This window comes from Amia ocellicauda, chromosome 3, assembly GCF_036373705.1.
Source record: "Amia ocellicauda isolate fAmiCal2 chromosome 3, fAmiCal2.hap1, whole genome shotgun sequence".
NCBI lineage: Eukaryota > Metazoa > Chordata > Actinopteri > Amiiformes > Amiidae > Amia > Amia ocellicauda.
The window spans coordinates 26,839,315-26,866,413 of record NC_089852.1 but is presented as its reverse complement, the minus strand read 5'-3'; the positions used below and the strand labels follow the sequence as shown (position 1 = coordinate 26,866,413).

The 27,099-nt window shown below is 39.7% G+C and overlaps 2 protein-coding genes across 2 annotated transcripts; one reads left to right on the top strand and one right to left on the bottom strand.

Annotated features, from left to right (window-relative positions):
- Positions 1-4,850: 4,850 nt before the first annotated feature.
- Positions 4,851-16,181, bottom strand: ghrhr2 (growth hormone releasing hormone receptor 2). Its single transcript, XM_066699981.1, has 14 exons — positions 16,067-16,181; positions 14,795-14,877; positions 12,255-12,378; positions 11,438-11,545; positions 10,719-10,822; positions 10,536-10,633; positions 9,785-9,917; positions 9,349-9,502; positions 8,852-8,912; positions 8,408-8,474; positions 8,074-8,165; positions 6,942-7,071; positions 5,577-5,618; positions 4,851-5,421 (listed from the first exon to the last, which is right to left on the bottom strand). The coding sequence occupies exons 1-14, from the start codon at positions 16,179-16,181 to the stop codon at positions 5,329-5,331; spliced, it is 1,404 nt and encodes a 467-aa protein (XP_066556078.1). The 3' UTR covers positions 4,851-5,328.
- A 4,253-nt stretch (positions 16,182-20,434) lies between these two features.
- On the top strand, positions 20,435-26,382 carry myl4 (myosin, light chain 4, alkali; atrial, embryonic). Its single transcript, XM_066698734.1, has 7 exons — positions 20,435-20,604; positions 23,682-23,709; positions 24,331-24,480; positions 24,977-25,150; positions 25,489-25,566; positions 25,847-25,890; positions 26,168-26,382. The coding sequence occupies exons 1-6, from the start codon at positions 20,500-20,502 to the stop codon at positions 25,873-25,875; spliced, it is 564 nt and encodes a 187-aa protein (XP_066554831.1). The 5' UTR covers positions 20,435-20,499; the 3' UTR covers positions 25,876-25,890; positions 26,168-26,382.
- Positions 26,383-27,099: the final 717 nt, after the last annotated feature.

The window sequence follows — 27,099 nt, the reverse complement described above, 5'->3', positions numbered from 1 at the left end:
AGACAGGTCAGGTGAGAATGTGGCTGTCGCAGTGACAGGTGCCAGTCCACACACTGCAGCTCCACTGCACTGGACACACGTCTCCATCCTGCACATCAAAGGGCTATTTTCCAGCCAACAGACACTTACGTCAGGCTAGTGACGAAGAATGCTAACAAACAGTAGGATACAGTTGCATGGGAGCCAAATACAGCTGCATGTACATGTTTTTATTTTTTTTGGTGCTGTTGTTATTTATATTCATTTAAACATTAAGGGACTTATTTTTTATGGAAACAGATACAATAAACATCAGTCACCATGCAAAACACCCTGCCGATATAGTTCGGTTGTGGCCTATGCAGAATGATTCCATTTGCATCGTGAAAACCCCACTGACACAGGAAATGGGGCAGTTCATGCATATAATCACACATGGCTTAATGAGCCTTGAGAAAACAAAATTATACTTGATCATACATCTAAAGAAGCCATTACTAACCTTGGGTATTTGGGTATACTCAACAAAAATCCAAGTTAAATAAATACTAACCTATTTATTCAGGGGCAATGCTTATAAAAAATCATTTTGAAGTTTTATTTAAGAGTTTTCCTAAAGTCTTCAATCGATACCCCTAGTTTTATTTATACTTTTACTGGGTAATCATTGTATAAACCACAAATAAAATAAAACCACACAAGGAACTTTGTATTTGCTGTATGAACAGTAATGAGAGTTTCCAAGGCAAACCCTACTTAAGAAAATGGTTCACTTCACAAGTTACAATCAGTTGATATGAAGCTAGTCTTCAAATTTCATTGGAGCTTCACCTACCATCCCAGGCCCTAAGCCTCCTGGGATCTAGAGACTTCTAGCAGCCAAACAAGCAAGAATGGCTGCCATCTGAAGCCATCTTTTCTTGCAATCTCAGATCAGGTGACAAATCTGTGCTTCTGAAGGGAGGAGAGACTTTAATTCAGAAGAGATAACTTATTTTTTCTGGTGAGGGAATGATCAAACAGTGGACAAAAATGCTGAATTTTGGAAAAAGGCCAAGCCCCACTATGGTTGGAAGAGAGGAATATTGCACTGTATGAATCCAGAAATCCAGCAACATGAGCAAGCAGGAGAACTAGGGAAGATGATCGGTCAACTCCCAGCAATGGAGTGGAGAATGCATTTACCATCAAGAATTATGGTTTTCATGCACTATTCTCCCAGGTTTCAGCATGCTCAGTCCTGCACTTGGCAGAATAGCTGCCCTTCATTCAATAAAACCATTGCATCTAAATGTCTTCTAAATGACCATTTTGTGGAGTTAGAGGGGACAATGTCTGATGCCCTGATGCTCTACCTTTCCATTTCAAATCCCACTTCCCTGAATTTGGAAAGCCAAAGCGCATAGAGCATTAGCTGCACAGACTCTTAGTGAACAACAACATAAAATTTAATAAAAATATTGTTTTAAAAGACTTAATGGGAGAATATATGCCAATGTGCCTTATGCATGTCAGACAAAATCAAAATGTATTCAGGATACCCACATTTAAAAACACGTCTTAAAACATGTAAAGGTCCTCAATACTATACATAAATACATTCAATTGGTGGAAGAAAATCCTACACTACAACAGTAACTCCTGTAATTTATACTACTGATACAAATGTTTGGGCTAGAACAACTTGGTCCACAACAACAACAACAAATCTTCAAATAACTGCATATATAAACACGGTAATTATTATCTTATGTTAAGGACTTACAGCTTTCATACACAAGTTTTTAAAATCATATATAAGCATTGCAAGATCAAAATAAAAGTTTAACTTTTGCTGCAGTCTAGTGACACATGTTCGGAAAACAAAGATCCCCTACCTACTGATTGTGCTTCAGCTTATATTAAATATACTAAACCGACTTCCAGAGGTGTTGCCTTCGACACTTCGTTAAGTTACTTGACACTCAATCAAGGCACCAGAAAAACGTTAGGAATACAGCACTGTCGTCGTAAATAAATACATACACAAAATTAACCAGTTCACAGTTCATCAACTTAGGTACAAAAAAAAAAGTATATTTTTTCCTTTGCTTATTTAATTTACCCAACAATAAGAGTGAAACAATATTATTTCTGTGTTCACAAATTCACATTCACAAATGCATACACTTTACACCTATACATACACCTATTCTGTGATGTCATCAGAAGCGTTGCAATATTAAGAAGCCCAAGTGTAAACAATGCAGTAAGTTTAACTACAGTATTGACCACCAGGCGCTTCTACCTTCAAATAATCAAATTAACGTCCCACTCCACCCCACCCCCCGACCCGACCCGACCCGACCCGACACGTTACCCGACACAAAAAGGTACCTTTGCGAGTTTTACCTTGCACAGTAAGAAAAATGTATTCCCACAGAACCACGTTAAAGCCCGAGAGTTTGTCCTCCTTCAAGCCCCTTTAACTAAGAAGGATTTTTCCTCCAAGGCAGCCTGTGTTCCAAGACAGCTGTTGCTGACGCAGGGGTGTCTTGAATGTAACCTGAGAGTTGCTTCAGGTAGGATCATCTCTTCACCCAAACTTTTTGACACTTGCAGTGCGGCGCTCGGCTCTCTCGGAGGCAGGAGAGCAGCTTCCTCAAGATGTTGCGTTTTTTGTTTTTGTTCTTTAATAAAAGCGTTAGAAATATGTTGATTAATAACAAGTATAACGTTCATTGAAAGTATTTTTATTTTATCAAACTTTGTATCCAGTCTCGACTCAGAGGTTACACAAGTTATGTATTTCTTGTTCATATAATTGTACTACAGTAAAAATTATAATTTGTCATCTGTTTAGACGCATGTGCGATTTGCAATTTTACCAATGTGTGCCTTAATCATAATCGGTGTGGCTGTATCTATGCGCCTTGTTCACTTTTTTCATTGGGACACTGTTGTGTTATTCTTTACTTTTATCTAATTAAGCACATATTCATTACTGGATATATATATATATATATATATATATATATATATATATATATATATATATATATATATATATATATATATATTACTTTTCCCGATATTTGTTTTGAAAAATCTTAGTAACGTCATGCGGTCTGATTTTGGCGCATGTGTCATGACTTTCAAAAATCCGACTTTTTAACTTCAGCCTTTCTTTACTTCTTATTTTTTTAAATAGATTTCCAATTAAAGCCGCGTGTAATTGGGTGCATTCAGTGCACAGTACAGCTCCCTGTGGCAGATTAGTATTTAATCTTGTAATCTATACAGATCTGCAGTGCAGTTGTGCCTGCACGGTTGAGGGCTGTTTGACAGCTCCCCTTGCTGGAAATGCAACTGCAAACAGGTGTCGCTGCAAAGAGGGAGTCTAATTTTTCTTGCTGGCGTTTCTCAACAGCTCACAGATGGGGACATACAAATAAAGTAGTATTTATTATTATCATCATCATTATTATGTTATAGATCAAAACTAGTGACACAATTGACCACACTGAAGCAGTGAAGCGGCCTCGTGACGCGATTTCCTATGTTATTCATTTATGTCACACAATGTGTCTGCGTACATCATATTAGTAAACTGTAATGGAAAACAACACCATTTTGCGTTCTGCCATTTTATGATGTAATTAAATACCATAAAACAAGAGTTTATATAATTATATATATAAACTCTTGTTTTATGGTATTTATGGTGTTTTATGGTATTTAATAATAACATATATATATATATATATATATATATATATATATATATATATATATATATATATATATTCCTTTCTTGAATTAGTCCAGTCAATAATGAAGGTAATCTGTTTATATTTTACAATGCATGATATCTGACTTGAATCACCATCCTGTTTTAACATTTTGGGGGTTCATTAATTGCTGTTTTATTACATACAAAATACAAAAACACATTTCTGCATCTGACTTTGACCATATGAAGGCATATCCTGGTATTTTTTTAAGTAACAAAACATGACAGAAAGAAAAAAAATCCACTATACTCTTGAGGAATCTGTGAATCTGTGTTTTTAGAAGTCAAAATTTCAAAGCCAGAGCTCGGTGCTTGGCTTTCTGCTTTCTTCTCCCGTAATGAACAGCCTCCGGCTTGCACTCTTCACTTGATGTTGATAAAGCAGCTGAACAGAAATTTAATACCAGGGCAGATTGCTCTCTCTGATAATGTTGCCATATTCCAACATAATAAGCAGACATTTTCTTGGAAGGGACAAGTATCATCGCATAGCTACCGAGTGGCTCTTCAACCGCACAAAGCGATTGCTTAAGACTCCCTGGTAGTGCAGCATATGAAAAACACTTTGGCATGCATTCGTAAAGGACTTAGGAGATGATAGACACTGAAAATGATTCGTAATTGAAAACAACATTTATTACAGTGTTCCTGTAATTTTCCTCCATTTTATTGATCAAGAAGGAGATTAACTGCAAGTAGTAAAAAGAAACAACAGACCCATTAACTGTAACACATACAGTGTATACAGATTGATAATTACATGTGAACATGAGATAGACAGATAGATAAATATATAAACACACATAAGAAACTGATCCATAGACACAGTGACTTTAAATCGGTATATGTACATGACTGTAGACTCTACATATACTATACTACACATTTGAATATTTGTATGTGGGGTTTTGTGGGAAAAATTTAGTTTTTCACATTATTATTGTAGCAGTGGATTTAAAGGTGTTTTTAAAACTCTGCACATATACTTAACAGAGTGCATATTATACGCTATTTGTGAATGTGTGTATATATATATATATATATATATAATGTATTACACATATGCTTGCACACACCCACCCACTCACACCCCCGCACAGAAACAGCACTAGCACCATCTACTGTTTGTACTCAACAGTAATCTTAGAAAGGGAGACTATACTGCAATCAAATCTAAATCTGTGATTGCAAAACCACTCCAATATTCCATGCTTTCAATTTCACGCTTTTGCTTCTAACCGACAAGCACACACACACACACACACACACACACACGCACACCACAAAGCTTCCTCTTTAGCTACAGGTGTCTCTGCATGCCTAACATCAGGAGCAGCACTTTAGAAAGCTGAGCTGCCAGCACTGAAATCACAATACGTGCCTTTGTCCACAGGAGTATTCAGAACACATAATGACTGATGTGCTTATGAATTTAACAGCAGCACACCACTACTGGAGCAGATCTCAGCACAGGGCATCTCTCAAAGTCAAAGAGTTTACAGATTACATACTTAAGGCAAAGCAGCCAAATGAAATGAAATAAATAAAAACATACACAGTCTACAGACCAGCCTAGTTTAGGCGGTGTAGTCCTGTGTCACATGGTTAAATGCACTGCCATCTACTGAAGTCTGCCATTTTCTAACGCGCTTCATTACTTCAGTCTGCACCTGAAAAATAATAAATATATTGAATATACACCCATAATGAATACACACACACACACACACACACATACAAACACATGTGAATTCTGTCTGGCTGTTAACATACATTATGCAGTCCTTTAATACACACTTACAAATGCAAAGTTAATACATCTTACCTCTCCGTTTAAGAAGCAGTATAGGAATGCAACAATAAAGCCCTGGAATAAAAGAATATTGACTGGTCAGACTTGAAGGGAAATGCAGGTACTGCGTTTACAGAGGCAATGAGGACTAGAAGAATGGTTGCAGTTCATAGATCAATATGATACAACAAGCAGTCTATGGGAAGTTTCTTTTTATTTGCTTGTTCTTAGTTTTTACTGGAACCCAGGTTAATGTAAAATCTCAGCAGTGTATTAAGTAATCCAACCTAAAAAAAACAGGTATAGGACCAAATACCCCAAATAAGAATAGGATGCTAACTGAACAGCATTGGCCAGGATTATTGCGATTAGTGAAGGCAAAGTGGCCTACAGAATTTTATGGGAAGGACATTGGAATCTGTCAGGTTTCACGAATCATGTAAGTGACAAAGATTAAGAATTGTAATAATAATAATAACAACAATAATAATAGTGATAATAATAAACCTAACCCTAATTAATTCCTTGAATATTACTACAAGATATTTCAGCTATGCTATGCATCACCCAGTCCGGCCCTGCAGAGCCACAATGGCAGAGTTTACATATGTGTTTTGACCTTACTCAAGACAATATGCTCGAGTCAAAAATGAAATGACCCTCTCCCTCTTGGGGTTTACATGTTTTTTATTTGAATACACTCGAGACCAGATGCTGTATACCCAACGTCATTCAACATAAGGGCAAAGAAACGTATGAATATGTAAATTAGCTCTCATGCTGTTTTTGCAGGAAAATGCCTGAAAGGGTGGTTTACATGCTTGGAGAACAGTACTAGAGACCCTTACATCACAGAGTGCATGGCTGTCATTGTTCAAATAAAACAGTGTGCAGCTGTGGCTTGTGCCTCAAGTATAGTTGTCTAATACTTCGTTTTACTGAGCTAACTAAAGTTGTTTTTCATGTCACTGATGGAGATAGCAAGCCGTGAATGTAAGTGTTTTATAAAGTTAGGATTACAACACAATGTACAGTACTGAACAGTGCACAGCAGACCCATAACAATATAGAGAGCATAATGACAATAGGAAACAACAATTTCCGCATTATATTAACCATCGCAACTTACTTTCCCTTAAAACCCACTATAACCATCACCAGTTGTCCATCACTTTTATAATGAGGTCATTTAAGGCTGTATACGATTAACTCAGTAGCATTTACAAGTGAAATGTGGGTTTACATGTGGAAATGGGAGTGTTTTTCCGTCATGTACTTCAGTATTTGGGATTGACTGGGCCAGGCATAGAGATCTCCAGAGTTGTGCTTATCAAAGGTTGAGATCTGCACCCCAGCAAGTTTGGTTTTTGGTTTAAAGGTTTTCCAAGCCATCTGTACCTGGAATGATCCCAGAACAAGCTCAAAATACAGCCGTGCCTCCACCCCCACGTGCTCAGGAAAGAGTGCAAATACGACGTAGTGGACTCCAAACAGAGGGATCAGCAGCAGAGTGGATTTTGCCAGCCTCCTGCAAAGAATGGCAGGAGACAATGTGTTCAGAGTCGGGGGCTTCATTCATTAAGCAGATTAAAGCAGGCAGAAAGCGCTGCTGGAACTGGCAACACTGAAATTGGCTTCCACTAAATAATTAAACTTTGTCCTCCTACTGTTAAGACCCTTGTTAGTGGTGGCACTGTGCCTAAGACAGGGCAAAATAAACAAGATACGTTTTTAAAATGTTTCTGAAGTCTTGGATAAATGAAAGAGAGTCCGCAGGAGGAGGAATTAAGACCATCAATTTTAATTTGGTTTGGTTTAATTTGTAAAGGTTGCACCAGAACGTTCCACAGATTAAGAAACAGTGTAAGATAGTGATTAATATAAAATGTAAAAGTAAACCCTTAGGTCTGGAGGAGAGCATAACAAAAACTGAGAAACACCCTCGGGCGGCTAGGACGTGCACATTTTCAGGAACAGTGCGAGTCCAAGTAAACCGATCCAGGGATAAGTGTGTTTCAACAGAGGCAGTGCCATTACAGTGCTGTGCCTGTACTTAGAAAATCCAGTTCTCCTGTAACTTTGTTAGTAGAAGCTTTTTTGTTTTCTTTTTTTTTACAGGTGTACTAAAAAAACAAAAAAACAAATACCAAACAGCTGAATTACTCAGCTCTTTCCGAAGAAGTCTTAAAAATCCCTGCACGGGTTTAATAATCGAAACTTTGTTTTTTAAATATACCTCAAGAGTTCCCTGAACCACCTCCAGTGATGAGTGCTTAAGTTTCTGATGTAGTATGAAAGAGGAACTGGACAAAATCACCCCTCACATAACTGCAACTAGTGAATCACAATACCAAAGAGGGGAAAAAAACACAATGACGCAAAAAGTAAATTTCGTAAGATATATAATAATAATAATTATTATAATAATAATAATTATAATAATAATAATAATATACGATTAATAATATAGTAAGATTAACACAACAAAAATAATAATAACAACAACAACAATATATTTCGCCATACTTACATGTACTGTGATCTTTCACTGCCACCCACATCAGGTGTCTTAACTTTCTGAAGGATAATCCTGATAACATTCACAAATATTATGAAGTTAACCTAGACATGGGAGAGTGGACGTTATAAAGCAGGTCAGTTGCAATTAGAAAATACATAGTAAGTTCAGGATTAACCCACAGAAATCTGACAGATTAAAACAGTGAATTATTCATGCTGGTGTGAAACAACTGTTCTCCTATCATTGGGGACAATAAAGGGAAATGTGCTTTAAAAAAAAAGCATGTTTGAGCATATTAGTATTGTCTTAAGGTTTGTTAAAGGGTAACATAAATAAGGCTTACAAACACTGAGAGGAGAATGGGCCCCTTAATGATCCACCAAAAGGAACTGTCCAAGTCATCCCAACACCTGACAGGTAAACAGAGACATTGAAATGCATGGTGGGAGAACAAAGCTGCAATTAAATCAAACAGCTGAAGTAGTTAATTTGCATGCACCAAAAATGTCCTGTACACGATCTTCAGCTGTTTGAGGAAGTCAAGACTTTACTAATGATTTATTTGATTTCCCTAACCTCCAGGCCTTTGAGTACTACATTAACAGAAAATAGGGTAAATACAATTTCTTAATGTGAAATAAGACATTTATGAATACGACAGATAACAAATCATGTTATTGAAACCAGAATGACTGGAGCCCTGGGCCGCATGCGACATCCAGGCAATTGCTGCTTTCTGTAAGTCTGCGTAGGCGGTATTGTCAGTCTCTGCAATAGGAGTACGAACCCTTTGTTGTCCCACTGCAGTTTAATCAGAATCCAGATTAGAACTGTGGCCGACGGAGACCCTGCGACAGAGAGGCACACAGCTGTTAAAAGATCAAAGAGACTGATGTCTATTCTGAAAATAAGAGAATAAATGGGCATTTTCCTGACATAAGAGACAACACAGTGTGTGACGGATATCATTTTGGAAACTTGGCAACCGAACACCAAAGTGAATTAATAATAATGTTCACTTTTTTGAAAGCACCCTGTCTGCTCTGCTTTTGATTCTCTGCTTAAATTTATATCGTCTCCTTTGCCTCCAATAAATTATGTTGATTTTAATAATGCAAAAATATCAAAGGAGGTTATGTCTACATACTTCTTGCCTAAAATGAGTTCTTCTTTTGTTTTAATTTAGATGAAGTTTCAAGTGCTCTCTGTCTAGCTAGTTCTTAAATCTCCTAGCCAGCTGTTTCGGGGGGGTTCTATGGACGGGCCAGGAGGAAGACAACATACCCCATCCTATAAAGGTGTACCACCAGAAGAACTTCCCCTCCAATGTAAAGGACAAAACCAGTAGGGTCTGTAGGTACATGCCCTCCAGCAGCAACCAGAAGAAATTGGCCAAGACGCAGTACTGGAAAAATGCAACAGCCACCTTACAAAGAACCTGAAAGACGCACAAAGGACAACAAAACTGAAAATTAAATTAACTTTGTGACATTTACACTGCTGCACTCGCCCCGCACAGAAAACCAGATGAGTCAACACTGTTAACAAATGTGTAATTCTACTTCTGCACACACACACAAAAACAGCACAAAAAACTAAGACTTGAATGTACGTACTGGGTCACTGTAGATATTAAAACAAATCTTCACTTCAGAGACACGCAGAGAGGAGAGTAAAAAAAATGTACTTATGTGGAGGAATGTATATGTGGAACTCTTACTGTCGACACAGTGCAGTGGTTCATGCTGTCATCTGCAAACAACACAGCGTCCTTCACAAACACTGCAGCCCCTCGCAGTATGAAAGATGAGAACAAGTTGATGTGGACGTACGTCCTCATGCAAAGCAGCCTCCTGCAAAAGATACAAGCTGGCTTCAAAGGGCTTCCTTTTTAGATAGTGAAGAGACGCTCTCTAAAGATCTTGAATCTTGCATGGACAACTGCTGGCATTAACTAGGCGGACAGATACTGCCAAGAGCCTTCACCCACCAGGCTGCAGTGCAGTTTAAGATGAAAGTGTTTACTGCAGTTTTACCAGTTTGCTGTGGTTTTCTGTGGAACCCCAGTCTGTGTTCTAAGAGGAATTCTGGAACAGCTCTAGAATCGAGTCCATGTTTGCGGAGGTGAGAATAGTGGTCACATTGTTTTAAGACTGCAGAATAAACCCTTTCACTGGTGCTCAAGCAACAGAAATTCAGTGGGATTCATTGCACATAATAACTTAGATTCCCCAGACATACACATTTCAATATATGGATTTTTTTAAGCAAAAAACAGAATGGCCCAAAAACTGTCATTAAATTAATCTTTGCTAACAAATGCTGTGCCGAGCAAATCGATCAGTCTGGTTTAATTAATTTGTATAATTTATATGTCCTGAATATATGAATGGATGTTCAATAACATTCACACAGAATAGATTTAGACCCAGACCGATTTAAAAAATACATGCATAATTGTAACACTTTACCTGAATGTGCAGAAGATGAGGATAGCAATGATGAGGGCGATCAGTGAGGTTGCATATCCGATTGTGTAGATGAGCTTCACGGTGGCAAAGTACGCTTTCTTTGAAGGTCCCAAAAAGGAAGCAGATATGAAATTATCAGTAGTGGATGAAATATGAACTAAGGAAAGGCCATGATAGGGCTACCTTGTCTCCGGAGTCTTCATTGTTGTCTTCAAATTGACAAGCCTCATAATATGGCCTGCTGTGCTCACTCCAGCCGGAGGGTGTGCAGTTTCGAGTGATGGAAACTGAAAGAAATAAGAGCAAAGTTGTTGTTCTTGGCATTTTCTTTTGGTAATAGCTACTTGCATTGGGGAGGGGTTGTGCTGTTACCCATTGAACTTTCAACCAAAGAGCTAACACACTGACCAGCTTGTAGGTTTTACAGCGCAGTGTGTGACCCCTCCATAGCGCTATGTATCTGGAGTGTCTGTGTACTCTTTCGACTCAATATCAGCCAGTAGCTGTGGCCGTGAGGTTTGTACCTCCCAGGATCACCTGTTCATTACTGTACGAGGGGGATCTCACTGTGTGATCCAATTGACCAGTTGCAAAATCCAAAGACTTGGGGCCAGTTCCACCCAGCAACTCTAGGTGGCAGCCTTTTACATCCAATTTAAAAACAGAGATGGATACTAAAGGAGAGCAAACAAAATATGTATTGAATCTAACTAAGGTAACTGATTTCTTCTGTCTTGACACACTGTTCCATGTGCTGTGAAAATAAGCAAGTTCAGACACTTTTGGAGAGCAGGCAGCCTGCTTTAAATGCTACAGGGCTTCATCTGTCCCGTATTAGGCTGCAGCCATGAGAGCAGTGGTTTCACAAAAGGAATACTTTCAGACAGTATAAATTATCTTACCTTTGGGCACAGCGAATGTCTGCAGAGCCTCAGGGCAGGACACGGTCACATTGTCCCCCACCGAGGCTGCCGGCCAGCAATTCAACCCGTCCCACTCCATCGAACAGCCTGGCCAGGACAGGAACACCAGACTGAGAGGCTGACCATGACTAGTACACAAGGGCTTAAGAAAGGTGGGACGCATGCGGAGAACCATTGTGATGCATCTTGTTCACTTAGTTAGGTAACATAGTTAAGCAACCCCACAGTTTCAGCTAGGGACGGAAGGAAGCCAGAGAAACAATTGCAACTTCATTTCAGTTGTCACCTCCACGATCCTGTGTGCACCAAAGTGATTCTAACATGTCAACATTCCCACTTATGAGACGAATCAGAAAAGCATGCCCTGTATATAAATTAAGACTGTAAGAATTCAATAACAAAACCACCTTTTTTTGACACCTCACTTTATTGAGCCCAATTGTGGTTTCAGATTTCTGCTGGAAGGGAAGATAATTCAATCACCTCTGTTCTCAATAAAAGCGATCTAAAATGCAGCTCAGTGCAGGTTCTCTCAGGCGGACTCGGTGGAGGTCAGATCTCATCAGTTTAAAAGCCATTTCTACAGGAGATAACATAAATTGAGGACTCAGGACTCAGACTCAGTCAGTTTGTTTTCTACGTTTGTCAGGTAAAACTCTCCAGAAGAGATAGATCACTGTCCTCCTCAATCACATGGAAATTAAACTGAAGGAGAAGGCACAAAAAACATCCAGCTTCCTCCTTCAGCCAGCTGGCAGAAGCTCATCATTCCCGGAGCCCCGCTCACTGTACCAACCTGTGCTGTCATTGTCTGCCGAGCTCAGTGAATCCCCGAGGCTGGTTTCCATCGATGCAAGACACTGGGCTTCTTTTTCTTGGACATGCAGCACGATGAAGCACTCTGGATGAGTACAAGTCACCTGCAGCATGGAAGACAAAGCACTGGCATCAGTGAGAAGAGCCAGGGCAAGCAGTGCTGCTGCTGTTCTAGACAGGTCTTGAAATAAGTTTTGATTCACATTGCTCTGCTGGGTAAATTCACAAATATTTTGACTTTTCCTAAGTATGGGGAATATACACACACACACACACACACACATATATATATATATATATATATATATATATATATATATATATATATATATATATACACACACACACACATACACATACATACACACACACATATATATATGTAGCCAGCTATATTTTTGTCTCACCTACTATTCAAAATTCAATACATTCATACATGCATGCAAACATACACTTTAATAGCCATATGAATGAAAAATAATCCAATGCATATAATATAAAACACAATCCAAAAGCAACAACAAACACCTCTATACACCCCAGTGACCTTTAAGAACTCACCACACTAGTAGTCATTAAGAAGATGAAAATCAGAGGTAAAGGTGTGGGACCGCTTCCTATGTCGGTTATGCCCATTTTAAAGGAGAGCAGGAGCTTGTAGCGCCGTCTCCTCGTCTGTGTGGAAGTGCACTGACACAATTCTGCTCGCAGACCAGGTAAGTCCCCCCAGCCCCCCAGCCCCCCAGCCCCCCACCTTCCCTTGCCGTTTACTGCAGAGCTGTCGGAGTTGGCTCCACGATATAGTGGATGGAGTTATAATGATAAGCTGCTCTAATTGCCCCTTTTATTTTTTTCTGCATTTCTGTAGCTAATTATATACCCAGAGTTTTCTAACTGTCTTATTATTACATTTCTTACCCGAGGAAAAAGCGGTATAAGCTTTGAAAGGAGCACCAAATTAAATCACATTGTCACTGAAAGCAGAATACACTACAAAAGCATTTTGTGTTTCCACGGATGCTTTTTTTTTTTTTTTTTAACGAAACAACCTTCCTATTGCTATACTATTATTTGCAGGATACATTTAACCTCTTTCCACTTTGACATCGATTGAAAAGAATTATGTCAAGAAATGCATTGTAACTACAAAAAAACGATTGTAAAATAAAGTATTATTATTATTATTATTATTATTATTATTATTATTATTATTATTATTATTATTATTATTATTATTATTATATTATTATTATTATTATTATTATTTCTTGGCAGACGTCTCCGCCCTCATACACTCATTGAATTGCTGAAGCAATAATTGAAGTTGGCCTTATATAAACGACACTTATATAAAGAAATCGTAGAAACTGTGCCTGATAGTAAAAGTATTTGGTTCAGTAGTGAACAATATTTCTGCCTGCAGGAACAGACAACGCGTCGCATGTTGGTTATATGGAGGAAAACGGAAGATCTTGGTGCGTTTGTGTATTTAACAGGTTGGACTTTCTTCTTCGATTGTTTTTACATCCAATTACATCATATTTTATTCATGACACTTTTTTCCCTTCAAAGTTTCAACTAACTACTCAGAAACCAGAGATTTGCTGACTAAAGAGAGGTCTATGAACTGCTCCTGAGAGGTTATTAACCAACCCTAAAGACCAGTACAGCTTTCTATTTCCTTGAGCTTCATATTTATAAGGATTTTAATAATTTTTTGACAGGTGCTGCATAACTCAAAAAGAGAGCTGAAGACTCTATCCTACCAAAGGTATACATGTGAATCCTTCTTCCACATTGTACTCTTGCACTATGGGATTAATACAAATTCATGTAACAATCTATCATAAGGATTTTGAATTCATGTCCTCAATCCCCTGCTCTCTCCGTCACTATTGCAGTCTCCAGTCCTTCTGCACCGTATGAATGATTATTGAATTTATGGTCTGTCCAGTATTTGTGTTTAACTAGTTCATAGGCCTTCCTAATCTGTGTTTAAGGTTCACTTGAAGCTCACAATATAGTTTTGCTGAATGCAAACTATCATCGATCAAGGCATTCATCAAGTAAAAAAACAGCAAATTCTGCATTATAAACAGAAAGACACAGCACGTACTTACATAAGAGCACCCACACTCAAATTGGCAACCATGATGCACAACTAATATTTTAATCATCCGACTCAACCCCTTCATGGGGGGAGTTCTAGCCTCTGTGGTCCATGGTCGCTCCTACGTGATGGATACATCGGGTGGATTATTCCCGGAAGGGATTCTGAACATCCCAGGACAGGACAAACGTCTAGAGAAGTGCGATTATGTTACTTGTGACCTTAATCAGACTTGAATACTGGAACCCCACTTCCTGGTACTCTGTTCAACTCCACCATTGGACATAAAAGACATTAAATTGATTAGAAAGCCATGAAGGGAAATACACAGTTCTGTAATATTCTGAAGACCAGAATACACATTGCTCCTTATATGCCAGTTATCATATGAGATTGTTTTGCTTCTTTACATCCTGTCTGAACAGACGAACACTTGTCTGGTTGTCATCAGCTGCACCAAACATCAGAGCATCAAAGAGATAGACATACAGCTCTGGAAAAAAATAAGAGACCACTTAACATTGATTTCTGAACTTGGAGTGGTCTTTTAATTTTTCCAAAGCAGTATTTGCTGGCTGACATGCATTTACATTTCACAGATTTTCAGAGAATGACATCATCAAGCCATGCAAATGATTTGTGCAAACATAAAAAATAATTGAAAATGCATGAGGTTCTGGATAAATAAATAAAACACACCTGAATTATGACAAGGCCAATTTCACAAATGGACTTTTCCCCAGTGTGCATCTCATCATCATTGCAAGCAATTCTTGATTTCAATTAGAAAAAAACAATATTTTGGGAACAGATGAAGCCTATAACTAGACTCCAAGCACAGTGAGTCAGCCCATAAATTATTAAAATGCATTAAAGGAATTTCAGGTGCATATTTTCTATATACGCTGCCAGGAATTGAGAAAATATTTGTATTCGTGGTATAAATCCAACATAAAAAAAACCATCTGTAACACATTTCAAAGCAGAACAACATTTAAAATCTCAGCCCACTTGCGTGCCTGTCTCTAATTGATAACCTTTTCAAATATTGTGCTGCATTACAAAGCTGTTTAAACAGAATACATCTCATTAGTCTGTATGAGAACTTTTATATTGTTTTACTGCTGTGTACTTTTACTAACCTAGATACTCCTACTACTATTTCAATTTCTGTCACTAGTATTAACCTGCAAACTACCATAATAATCCTGTTATATAGCATGCAAAAGTACTGCCATATGCAGACTAAGTATCTTCAGATTGTCAGATTTTTATTAACATCCTGATTGTTCAGTCAAAGGCAGAAGTCAGTCTCGCCCCACTGCAACATGTGTCTTAGTACACACACTGTTTTTGGCGTTGTGTAAGTGTAATAAAGAGGAAATCCATGTATCGCATATTTTACACCAAGTAGCTGTGGTATCACCAAAATTATCCTGCAGGGGGCATTATAGTCCTGTGTGCTCAAATGGAAATGCTCTTCAACCTGCAAGATAACTTAAATACTTAATTGCACAAAGGCTGTGCTATTGCATTTGTTTTTACAATTTTTAATGATTATAAAGACAGCTATGGTCAAAAGCTTTGAATCCCTCTATCAATAATATGCAATTGTAGAGTGATGCGTGAATTATGAAGAGAGAGAGATGTGTCACCCTGTAGTGGGATGTGTAGTCAGATACCGGCGTGTGTGTGAGTGAGAGCTGCTGCCAGGCGGTTCTCCCAGGAGGACTGCCGCTCCATAGCCCCAACAGACTGAGGACACAGCTCTAAATCCAGCAGAGACAGAGAAGACATTCCCCAGTGACACAGTATGCTACAGGAAATCCACAGACGTGATTTACCAAGCATTTCTTAATAAGGTTAAATCCCTTATCAGGACAACCAGTCAGATGAAGACGAAATGCCAATCAAAAAGAACACAGAAACTTAATCTGTTCACTCCAAACTCATTTTGATATTCTCACCACACAGCTGCTGATCGTGGTTGTGATTAAATGAAGATAAATACAGTATATTTTCTATAACTGTCAACAGGAATAATAAGACACCATTAATAATGCCAAGAAATATAAAACATTGAATGCATTATAGGGCAGGAATATTGTTATACATGTAAGAATTCACTGTGAAAAAATGTATAAATAAAATGCAGCCTTAATTGCAAAGCAAGATTAAAGGAGTGTAAAAAAAGGCTTTGTATTCTAGGAAAGTGAGACATTAAATGATTAAAAGAATGGGTTTAAATACCAAAGTGTCACTGCAGGACTGTGGGAAGTGAAGTAGCGATAAATATTCTAGAGGAATATTCTACTGACAATGGAAATAAAAGAACTTCCTCTTGCTCTGCTCGCACTCTTTCCATGTCCTCAAACTTCAATACATGTTCTCCAAGAGGCAAAGAAAAAATGTCACATCACAGAAGCGCGATGTTCTTTTCATAGCATCTTATCCCCGTAAAGTGGAATAAGTAAGTTTTTTTTAATCAAAGCTTAACCTATCAGAAGAGGGTCATTTTGTTCTGTTGCGACAGCCAGGACAGATTTGTCATTCTAGGTATTTACCTCTCCTCAGCCGCCCACTTTGATGTGGTGTCTATTTTTTTATAGGACACAGTGAAAGGTTGCCCAGTCAACACATGCCTGGTAATTAAGATAATTATGCAATTGAAGACATAAAACAGGGGACAGAAATGCACAGCTCACCAACTTTTCATAAATTATTGAAATACCATATCTACTTCTGAATAATTGATAACTTTTTCAAAAACTCAACAAGAGCTTCATTCTTTTACAAAGCAGCTTCAAAAACACCGTTAATGGGTAAATGAGCTAACAGTTCAGAGTCATGTATTGTTTGCCTGTACTAGTTCAGTATTATCTTCTTTAACACAAGTTGTACTCTGATTTAGTTTTCTGCACACACAGGTACATTTATAAAACCATGATGGAAACAAAACTCATTGACTGGACGTTTGGCAAAGAGAACCCCAGTGACATCCCTCAGACCAGATGATGACAACAGGATTGGCACCAATAGAGGACGAGGGGTTAGCTGGCCGACTGCCTCAGTGCATCACTGTTTCCTCACAGTGGAATCCTGACGACAGGTTGGTCTTTATGTGACTTGTGAATTTCTCAAAATTGAGCTCTTGAGGTATGTATATACAGCAATTAAGATGGCTTAAATCGTCAAACCTATAGGCAACATGTGTAAATCTGTGTGAAGTCATTGGCCAATGTCTGCAGAGGAACCGGTTGGATAGAATGCAAGATGCCTGTGAAGGACAAGTCACATACATGCAAGGCAGATTATTTTCTTTATCGTGTCAAGAATTATCTCACTCGGAAACAGCTAAAATGCACTATGCTACCCAAAGCAATGGGACCATTACTGAATCAATAATGCATTATACCAGCGGCCCGTCATTGTGTAGAGGTGTGTTTTTATTTCATTGTGAACCGCACGTACGTATTGTGCAACCCTGAACACATTGGGTCAGTGCAAATTTCCCAAGAGGGCCGGTACATCCATCTGTGCGATTCTGCAAGTGCCTTCAGCATGACGCAATGGTTCAAGGGACAGAACATTGAACTGCATTATCCACTCATAGTCCTGACCTCCCACAGAGCACCTCTGGGATGAGCCAGAATGGCGAATAGGGAACATGACAGTATGGCAGACACCGAACTCTCTTGCCTCAGTAGGAACTGCGCTGTGGGAGTGAAGAATCCTTCCAATCAACTATGAATTAAGGCCAAGAGCAGACCAACACCCTATGCAATACATTGTGAACACCTGTCTCTTGACTCAATACTTTCATTTTCAGTTATATAGTGTATATTCAGTCAAGGTGCAAAGCATGCCAGCTGGAGATTACAACACATTTTCAAGCCAGTAGGAGAGACAGAGTGTCTGAATACGAACTGCTGTTTACAGCACAGCATGTTTGCATTGACCTAGAATTACTCGCACAAAATAAAATCTGGCCTAGCTTAGTCAGTTCTTGGTGGTACAGCCTGGAAAATCTACCTTCTCTGAATATCAGGGCATGTTTTCCTTACGTATTGTACCCTGGAGAGATTGAATGTTTCTTACGTAGGGGGAGAGATCAAATACCCATTTGCATACAGCCTTGACATCTCTTTGTATACCCCACGTGTCCTCGACCATTCATAATGACTGAATCAGTGACCCTCAACAGATATGACTGCATTTTCTCCTCTAAGGCAAACTCCTGCTCAGTCGCATCTTGCCATTTTTGTGATGCTACAAATTACAAAACATATCAAGGAAAACAACAGAAGATGCTATATGCTATACCAGTGACAAGTAGCTATATGCTATACCAGTGACAAGTAGAATATAAGAGGGGTTTTGGTGTGTGTATTATGGGCAGTGGATATATACCTATACACATACACAGATCTATATATACAGCTAGTTATCCCCAATACAGTTGATAAATGTTGAGTCCACAATAAATGTCATGTTTAACCAACTGGACTGCTTGTTGCTTTTAAACTAGCCATTACATGCTTGGGCTATAAATCCTTTCTGCAGCTGTTTGAAAAATGTTAAGCATCAACAGAGCCAAAGGTCGTAGGTCACAAGCATGTCCATTTTCCCATTTCAGAACAAGGCACAGGAGTAAATTCCAGTGCAGCAGACCAACTGCAATAAACAGATTGTAAACAGGGGGGGCTTGAGATGCCAGGGGAGCTGGGCAAACCTCTGAATTATCACCTGGAGGCTGTTCTCGGCCAAGGACAAGGCTGGAGAAGGGTGTCTCAGCAGGAAAATTAATGAAGAGCCGATGGGTGGGCCACCAATAATGGACTCTAACAGCAGCCGAAGTGAATCCTTCGATTTATTCCAATCCCTTCCATCAAAAACTGCTCCCAGCCCCACCGTTATATTATGGGTAAAGACTGGCACAAGATTAAGGTTCAGGCATGAGTGCAGTTTAAATCGTGAATTCACAAATGAATGTTACAGCTTTAATAGCCCTCTGGAGTCTGTAGTTGTGCTCTGTGGAATGCTTTGCCTGTAGTCAAGTTATCCATCTAAGGAATTCACTGTGGAAGGGGCATCTGGCATATTGTGAACAGCAGGCACCTTCTTTAACCCCCCACCGCATCTTACAGCTCTAGAGCACGGTACACTCGCAAAACAAACCCTTGTCTACACAAACATTTTCTGACCCTGGTTCACATAAGGTCACCAAGGAACATCAGGTTTTCACTCAACTGACATCTCAAAGGACACAGTGCTAGTGACACAGTGACCAGTTCACAGCAGCAATACAGAAACCAGGCAGCTCTCAGCAGCAGCAGTAGCAGAGTGCTCTGAAAGTCTTCTTTCAGGTATGTCTTCAACCACCTTGGTTTCCCATTTGCCTCAAACTGGCTGAGGCCCCCCCACACACACATGGAGATGACCTTGAGGGCTGGGGAGACTGCCACCCGTGTCAAAGAAAAAGTGTCATTTCCCCCACTTTTCTTGCAGTGAAGGATTGGAACACAAACTGACGTCTTCTGTTAAAGTAGCCTGTAAGACATGGCTGCTAAGTAAAGACAGATATTGTGGCTGGTAGATTCTGTTTCTTAAAAGGAATGAGGAGTGGGGGGGAGACGGTTAAGGTTTCAACACAGGCGCCTATAAAAAGATAGCCCAACCCCCTCCCCTTCACACAAAAAACATCCCCTGTGTATTGTCTGGGATTCCCAATTAGAGCAATGCCTTTTCTGTCAATCTTGGATTCTAAGATCCCTAACTAATGATTTAAAGTAAACAGGGGAAGATGGATTTTAACTTTAACCCCAATGGGAACAGTAGAGCTGCTACAGACATGTTGCAGGGAGACAGAAGACAGAAAACAGAGGCTGGCGACAATGGGTGAAGTGGTGAGCTGGTGTGTATGGTTCAGGCGTCTCTTTCCTTATATAGTATGTGGCGTTCGCTCCTGAGGTTGCCTGTAGCTGCCCAGCCCCCAGCAGAGTCAGAGATGGGCTGGGTATATAAGACTAGGAGAATGGGCTGGTAGCTTTGTCCCCATACAGCCTCCAGTTGGAAGACTCTGCTCCCCCGCGCCTCTCGGACAACACTTTCTACCATGGCCCCCAAGAAGCCCGAGCCCAAGAAGGAGGCGGCCAAGCCCGCCGCGGCCCCCGAGCCTGAGCCCCCCAAGGAACCCGAATTCGACCCCAAGAGCGTCAACGTGAGTTTCCACCCCCCGAACCGCACCTCTTCACACACTGAGGAAGACTAACATCCAAAACATAGGATGATCGCCTGGCTGTGCTTATCACTTGCTTACCTTGTGCACATTGATAGGGATGTGTTTGTGGCCTGCTTTCAATATTTTAAATAATAATAAATACATACATACTAAGAGTACTTTTAAAGATTAAACTTTTCCATTATGGATTTTTTTTTTCTCAGCAACTATCCTGAGTTGATAAGACCATATCTGCCAAACGAATATGGATACAAATGTTACCCGCAGCTCTTTAATAGCTCTCATTTAGTATGTTACGATAAACAACTTGATTTGAAAGAATGAACCTCGACTGACCTGTTTTGAGGGAGCAGGTTGCATACGATGAAAATTTGCAGTCTGCACTTGGATTTCTTTAGCTGGAACTGAAAAAACAAGAATCAGCCCGCATCTGATGGTAATATTACCTGAGTGATGCTTTTCTCAACATGTGCGAGGGAACAGATGTTAAGACAGAAAACTCGTTTGCTGAAAGGTTTTAGGTATACCCGGGGTCATTTTTATGCAGTAAAATCGACGGTGTGGGTAGGATTTCTGTTTGCGAGTGGAGCTCAATCTCATGCACAAATTAAACCTCAGCTGTTTCAGGACGGCACAGACAGAACTGGCACGTTGTCAGAGGCAAACAATTGGCTCCACAGGTGCAACTGGTGTGAAGTGAGCTACAAATTGAATCTAATTTTATCCACAGCAAATATCATACTAACAAGACAGGAAACCATTTAAATGTCTCATACATCTTTTTTAGTCGGTAAACCTTTAATTATACACACCACGATTTTTTGTAATTTTTCTAATCCTGGCATTACTTTTTGTTCTGTTTCTCTTGAAAGGAGTAGAAAGCAGGGGGTTTTGGATCACTGAAGATGTAGTAAACATGTATAGTATAACCAGCAAACCCAATTTTAACTATTTAGGTAGCATATTGAGTGAAAGGAAGCTATTTTAATGAAGCATGTAAAAGATCGGTGTATGAGATACAACACTGTACAAAAAAAAGCAAAATGTTAAATAAGGTAAAATATGTGGCTGACCTTTATCTGAAATGAAGTGTATTATTACCAATAGCAGTAGTAGCAGTAGCAGTCGCAGTAGTAGTAGTTGTAGTAGTAGTAGTAGTAGTAGTAGTAGTAGTAGTAGTAGTAGTAGTAAGAGATTGTAGAAACATTTATCCACATCTTTAGAACTGATTGCTTCAGGCCTGGAGAAAAAACACACACATATATATCTGTGATTTACGTACAAGTACAAGTTTGGGCCATGTAGTAGACAGATGCAGCCATAGCCATGATTCAAACTCCAATTCAGATACTTTTGGGGGCTTTATACAAAACACCTAATACAAGACTGACAGGGGGAGTTATCAATGAACACTAAGACTTACATTAAATGCAGGAGAGCACTTGGTGAATCAGTCCCATTGCCCTCATGACAAACAAATATCCAAATTAAATCTGCCAAAGTGAAGGGCTTTCTGGAGCTTTGGGGCTTAAATGCACTTTGTTTCTTTGTGCTTTTATGTTTGTGTTTTTAGTTTTTAATGCACACTGTACTTGCTCCCCCCATTTCAATATGGTTCGCCCATTTCTTTGCGAAGCAGCCTGCATCTAGCACACCAGCTCTGGGAATTCTGGACCTGCCGGGGGTGACAGAAAGCTTACATGAGCAAGTGCAACAGGGATTCCAGCACGGGCCGTTTACAGCCACAGCTTTGCAGTTACTTTGTACTGTATTACTGGTCCCCCGGTACAGCTTTGCATTCCCATTGTCCTTAAATTAGCTCCTCCATTTTTTTTTCCACAGTGTCTCTGTGGGAAGATATAGTTTCAGGTTTAATCCTACGCTCACATGGGGGCCCAGTTTATTTTTAGCACGGGCAATAGAGAGAGGAGGGTGGCAGGCCTGGTGCCCAATCCTGACCTTGACATGTTGCCTTGAAATAACGCCTCACCCTTCCCCAGGCATCTCAGAAACCCGATAGCAGGCCCCTTAAACCAACTCCACTCCGGTGGACATTAAAGAGAGAGAGTCTCTGAAGGGGTTCAGGGTGGCTTTGGCAGCAGATGGTTAGCATGGCAGAACCTCAACATTTTCCAACAGCTTTGCAACGCTGCTGTAGGACTGAGGTAGCTGCTGGTTAAATGAGGAAACCCCAGAGAACCCCCTTCCCCTCATTAGCAGTTTTCTTGTGATTACAAAAAGAACACACTCAGTAGTTCAGTGGGAAGGAAATCCATCTAGGAGTTGAAGATAAAGAAGAAATCTAGAGGTTATCATAATATTTGCTGCTGTGTTCATCAAACTCTTGGTGTGGTTCCAGAGATAATGGGATAAAATGCGTTCCTAGTAGGCAGACCAAGGATTGACCTTGATTTGGGGAAACTGTTATGAACTTCTTTTTTTTGTTTTATTTTTTCTTATCCTTTTTCAAATCCTAGAAAACAAATGCATTAAAAAGGTAAGATCATGTGGAAAAGGCTAGGAAGAATGATCAAAACAAGTCAAATATGCGAAAGTGAAATCATGCAACCCTACTGAAGATATCATTATCCTCACAGCCGCATTTAGCAGAGCCCCAAGGTGTCCTCGTAATGTCTGGCTCAGCTCCCTTTGTCACTCATCAGCTCTGCAATTACATGCAGCCCCTTACAGACAACATCTCAATCACGGTCTCTCCGACTCCACACGGTTTGACCTGCACAAGTTCAGAGCACAAATTGGAGACAGAAACCAATCAGTTTCTAGATTTTAGACTTGGAACAACAGATCTCACAACACAACACAAAGAATGCATGCATGAAGTCAATTAATTTACTTTTTATTACTGATGGCACAAATTATACAATGTGTTGGCTTTAAGAAATAGATCTTAAGAAAACATTTCTGATTTTGCTTTCAGTTGGGTTTTGAACTACAAGGAGCAATCGAATAAAGACCATTAATCCATGGGCAAAAAACGTGGTGAAAAATTGTTTGAAAGTTCTAAACCATTTGCTTGTCTTCCATTGTCATTTCAGATTGAATACAGTGCAGATCAGATTGAAGGTATGTAAAGAAATATTTTTTTTTTCTTTCCACAGAAACAACCCCACTATCGACTAAAAAATAGCTAATCTCCAAATCTCTCTCTAGACTTTTAGACATTTTTAATATTTGACTCCACATTACATTTCCTACTTACTCTCATTATCACCATCAGATTTGCCAAGTGCTTTATCTCACCCAGAAAGAATACATACATATGCACATTCACGTGCTTAAAAATGTTTAATATGCTACAAAGGAAAAATTCCCTAACTGGATTTCCAGCCATCAACTTATATTATTCAAGATCATTAAAATCATTAAAATCCCTGACAGGTATGTACATTTAGATATTACTCACTGGTAAAGATGGATGTTAAAATGGGCAATGAGTGGTCCAGGAAAAATGCACACGATCCACATTGTACCAGTCCTTTTTGGGTCTTGTTATATGCAATATGATAACTTCCCTCAAAGTCCTGCTTATACTGATTTCTAGTGAGGTTATGTCATCTTGGGACTGCCATCTGCACCTCAAAAACAACATTATAACATATCAGTGTGTGTATGATTGCGTCCAGAGAGGGAACCTGCCGTTGTGAGAGGTCTCACCTGCGCTGTCCCCCTCTTGTACAAACACAGAGTTCAAGGAGGCCTTCATGCTGTTTGACAGAACCGCCACAGGAGAGATGAAGATCACCTACGCCCAGTGCGGAGATGTGCTGAGAGCTCTGGGCCAGAACCCGACCAACGTTGAGGTCCTGAAGGTGCTGGGGAAACCCAAACCCGAAGGTGAGTAACTTCCCTTCCTACCTGCAGAACAACGCAGGTGGAGAACCCACACACAACCAGTATTCCCAAGTGTTACACCTTAAAGGCCTCTGATAGGAGTGCAGGGTAAACCCTATGGTCCAAGGCTAGCACACACATTCACACACACACACACACACACACACATATAGAAGCAAAATCTGTGCAAAAGGCAGTCAGTCTCAGAACTCCAGGGCTGGAGGGTTCAGGTTTCTTCTGGACTTCAGTTAAGTATAACACATTCAGGCCCACTGGAACTATTTTACAGGGTCTAAGTGGTAAAATATACCTGTAATAGCCAGCAGACACATACTCATGCAAGACCACAGATGTGCCCCTCTTCCCTGGATGCTGGGCTGGCATCGCTCGATTTGCATGCTCTCCTGGTCCAGCAATCCAGCAGGCCAGAGGACGTCTGTGGTCAGGGCTCCAGAGGCCTCCGGGAGGTCTGACGGTGCTGTTTTGTGTGTCGGCACAGAGATGAACACCAAGATGCTGGACTTCGAGACCTTCCTCCCCATGCTGCAGCACATCTCCCGGTCCAAGGACCAGGGCACCATGGAGGACTTTGTGGAGGGGCTGCGCGTCTTCGATAAGGAGGGGAACGGCACGGTGATGGGTGCTGAGCTGCGCCACGTCCTCGCAACACTCGGTGCGTCGCCTCTCCTCACCCTCCTCACACCTGGTCAAAATTTAAACACCCAGTTAGAAATCATGTCCTCCACTACTTTTAGATTAAGATTAGATTATCGCAAAGGCTGGGTTTTTAGCACATAGGCTACTATTATAGTCGCGACTGTCTTACAGTTGGCTAACTGGTAGCCATCTGTATAACAGGGTTTCATGTGATTGGTATAGGAAAGAAGCCTCTATACATTTATCCTGAAGGAAAACTGCTGATATTGGCCAAGAAAAAGCTCAACCAAGTAGAAAGATGAGTGTAAAATTGTAATACGGTAAACTATAAATAAATGCTTCTCATTTCCACAGGAGAGAAAATGAAAGAGAATGAGGTGGAACAATTACTGGGAGGACAAGAGGATGCCAATGGCTGTATTAACTATGAAGGTAGGAAGTTTACTGTTCTCTATTTCTTTATCCAGTCGTCCAATGACTGAGAAAGACATTTCGAATCCCACACCACACGTATATTCTTTTGGCAATGACAAAGGTGACATGTAGTGCAAATATTCACACTTTTAAAGCGGATTCAGGTGAAATCAGCTATTCTAATCCATGAACTGTTCTAAACAACTGTCTACTGTGTGTAGTCCTGTGTAAAAAGCATTTGATATTTTGGTATAATTTGTAACATTACTGAAATGCATTTTTTTTTCTTTCCTCCTAGCTTTCGTGAAACACATTATGGCTGGTTGAATCCACATCCCCAAAGTAAGTTGGCTTGTATGTCTATTTTGAGAGCATTACATTGACCTGCTTCGTATGTCTAATAGGTTTGCTTTATGGATGCATTGGGGTTTGACTTATTTAATTTTTAGTTTAAAATAATCTACTGGGACTGAATTAAATTAAAGTTATGTTTTTAAATATATCTGGAACTCGGCAAGAAGATTTAGTCTTCCAAGTCATTTAACATTTTTGTCTTAATTTAATTTTGTGAAAATTCATTAAAATATTTTCTCTATTTCATATCTTCTTTTATTTTCAGAGGCCTGGAGGAAGAAGAAACACCCTAGTGCAACCATGTTTACTTATCCATCGTGGTGGGGCCCACATGGCCTCAACACATATGCCCATTTAAATCCCTCGTCCACTCGTCCTCAACAACTTTGTATGGATACAAAATACCTGTTCCCCATGTGCAGTTTCCTGATGTTTTTATTTATTTTTCTGTCGTTCCAACAATTAAAACATTTTAATTAAGATATGTCGTTGTTTCATTATTTATTAGTTATGTTTCTTAAAAAAACAAAAACAAAAATGAGTGTGGGGTTGGTTCAGTACCTGCTACAATCCTCAATTACAGATTATGTATTCCTCAAAGGCCCAGCTTTCTGCCTTGCTACAGAACAGATAAATAAGTTCAGCTCATACATACATGAGTGGTTTATGATTATCAACTACAGTCAGTGATCTTCAATTACTAGTTGTCAAGGTCAGTGACAGGGCTGTTGTAATATAGAAATCCCCTGGTATGTCTTGAATACCGTGAGTAGAGGACAGATTAGTGTGAGGTTAAAGGTTATATTGTCAGCCCACTTGGTGGCCTTGTACAGTGGCCATGGTGCCGTTTGTGGCCCTGCAGTCATTTCAGACATCTAATTGGGTGCATCTCCAGAAAACAAAGTTGCTGTGAAGCTGCACATTACAGGGCTCAGACTATAGAACAAACAAAGTACTGGATCAACCCTCAGCGCACCAGGTGATACAGATTTCAGTGCAGGACTAAAATAACATACCCTACATCAAAACTTTTCAGTTTTCTCTCTGTTGTTTTTTGTTTCATTTTTTTTAAGCACAAAATGAAAGCTTTCCCTGGTTAAGGTCACCCTCAATTGCAGAGTTTATTACTCCCCCGACAGTGCAACAGGAGATCAGAAAGAACTGCTCAGACACACAGTGCCTCTCTGAGGCCGAAGA